General features: G+C 65.0%; 1 protein-coding gene across 1 annotated transcript in view; it reads left to right on the top strand.

Moving 5' to 3' along the window:
* Window positions 1-1,811, top strand: part of SNAPC4 (small nuclear RNA activating complex, polypeptide 4, 190kDa) — an 8,544-nt gene extending 6,733 nt beyond the window's left edge. Inside the window, exons 5-8 of the mRNA XM_014529699.1 lie at window positions 276-382; window positions 494-615; window positions 1,182-1,269; window positions 1,555-1,811. Coding sequence (XP_014385185.1) covers window positions 276-382; window positions 494-615; window positions 1,182-1,269; window positions 1,555-1,797 — 560 coding nt within the window. The 3' untranslated portion in view covers window positions 1,798-1,811. The remainder of the gene's footprint in view (window positions 1-275; window positions 383-493; window positions 616-1,181; window positions 1,270-1,554) is intronic.
* Window positions 1,812-1,963: the final 152 nt, after the last annotated feature.

Raw genomic sequence — 1,963 nt, 5'->3', positions numbered from 1 at the left:
GGCGAGGCCAGGCAGGAGGAAGAAGGGAGTGTCCGGCCGCCCCAGTCCCCCCGGTTCCATGCTCCGTGGTGATGGCTGCTCCTTCCTGGGGGACCCGGGAGGGGCACGTTCACGAGGCCCCTTTGCCCCTTGTCTACTACGGTGGCGAGGCCAGGCAGGAGGAAGAAGGGAGTGTCCGGCCGCCCCAGGGGTCCCGGTTCCATGCTCCGTGGTGATGGCTGCTCCTTCCTGGGGGACCCGGGAGGGGCACGTTCACGAGGCCCCTTTGCCCCCAGTTGTCTACTACATGGAGGGGAGGGACTCCATGCAGCTCATCTACCGGTGGACCAAGAGCCTGGACCCCCGCCTCAGAAAGGGCCTCTGGACCCCAGAGGAAGACACGGTAGGTGTGGGGGCCGGGAGGGCCATCTCCTGGGAAGGGCACCTGGACACTGGTGGCCACTGGGCCCTGGCGGACCTTTAGCGGACTGAGTGGGGGTTGTGATTACTGCAGAGGCCCATCTGTCTGTCCTTCCTGCAGAAGTTGCTTCAGGCCGTTGCCAAATACGGGGAGCACGATTGGTTTAAAATCCGGGAGGAGGTGCCAGGGAGGAGCGACGCCCAATGCCGGGACCGGTGAGTGCGCCCTGCGGGTGCGGTGGGCCTGGGTGGGCGCAGAGACCAGGCCGGTGCTCTGGCCCGGGGCAGCCTGGGGCCCAGGGGAGACCCAGTCGGGAAGTGGGGCAGCTCTTTACCTTCAAGCTGCAACTTATTCAGACTCCAGTGGGGACGGTCCCTGAGAGGCAGGCGCCCTGAGCCCTGGTGCGATTCCTCCCCCAGCTCGCCGAGCCCCTCCTCTGGGCTGGCTTCTATCCCGGCCGCTCTGTGAAGGCGTGGCTCCCCTGCCACCCAGCTCACCCTCTCGGCACGTGCGGTCTGTGGTTTCTGGTGTGAGCACTGAGTCGTCGTGGCCATGATTTTTAGGGTATTTTGATCCCCCCACAATGAAACCTGTTCCCCAGCAGAGAAAACAAGTCAAAAATGGACAAAGGGCCTGAACAGACGTTTCTCCAAAGATTAAACGCATGAAAAGAGGCCCACATCCTCCATCTTTTCAGGAATACAAGTCAAACCCCCATAGGTTAGCACTTCAGGCACAAGGAGGTGGGGAGGCTGGAACTCTGGGCACCGCGGGTGGGAAGCCCTCGCCTCTGCAGCCAGCTCCCGGAGGAGGCCTTGCTGGGCAGCAGGCTGGACAGCCACGACTGGGAGAAGATTTCCAACATTAATGTAAGTCGGAGCACGCTCCGTGGCCACCACCAGACCCAGCGCGACCCGTGGCCAGGTGCGTGGCCAGCACTGGGGCGGCTCTCAGCGCACCTCCTCCCGCACACAAACCCCCCCCCCCCCTCCCGCCTCTGCTGGTGTGAGCCTCTGCTGAAGGGGGCGGGGGCGGAGTCGCTTTGCATTTAGAGCCAAGTCTATGGGTTTGGCTGCACGAGGCCTGGCGCCTGGATGGAGCGCTCGCTCTCTCCGCACGGCCGCTGCCAGTGACAGCTCCGCGGGGTCTCTCAGTTTGAGGGCGGCCGCAGCGCAGAGGAGATCCGGAAGTTCTGGCAGAACTGGGAGCACCCCAGCATCAACAAGCAGGAGTGGACCAGGCCGGAGCTGGAGCAGCTGAAGGCCATCGCGGCCAAGCACGGCCACCTGCACTGGCAGAAGATCGCCGAGGAGCTGGGGGTGAGCACCCCCCAGACCGCAGGGGTGTGGGTGCTGCAGGGACCTGGAGCCCCGGGGGGACGGCGGGCGCCGAGCTGAGAGGCAGCGTGCGGCTTGGGTGTCACGTAGACGGAGTGTCCCTGTGACGACTCTGAGGTGTCTTCTTGCCGAGCACGTCTGTGTTCGTCACAGGCGCTTGCTATCCTGGGGCGGGGCGGGGGGCGCGTGTGGGATGTCGGTGCCCAGAAGCCCTCACCCTCCTGGC

The sequence above is a fragment of the Myotis brandtii genome, unplaced genomic scaffold (assembly GCF_000412655.1).
Source record: "Myotis brandtii unplaced genomic scaffold, ASM41265v1 scaffold691, whole genome shotgun sequence".
Classification (NCBI taxonomy): domain Eukaryota; kingdom Metazoa; phylum Chordata; class Mammalia; order Chiroptera; family Vespertilionidae; genus Myotis; species Myotis brandtii.
This window is presented reverse-complemented; position numbering and strand designations above follow the sequence as displayed.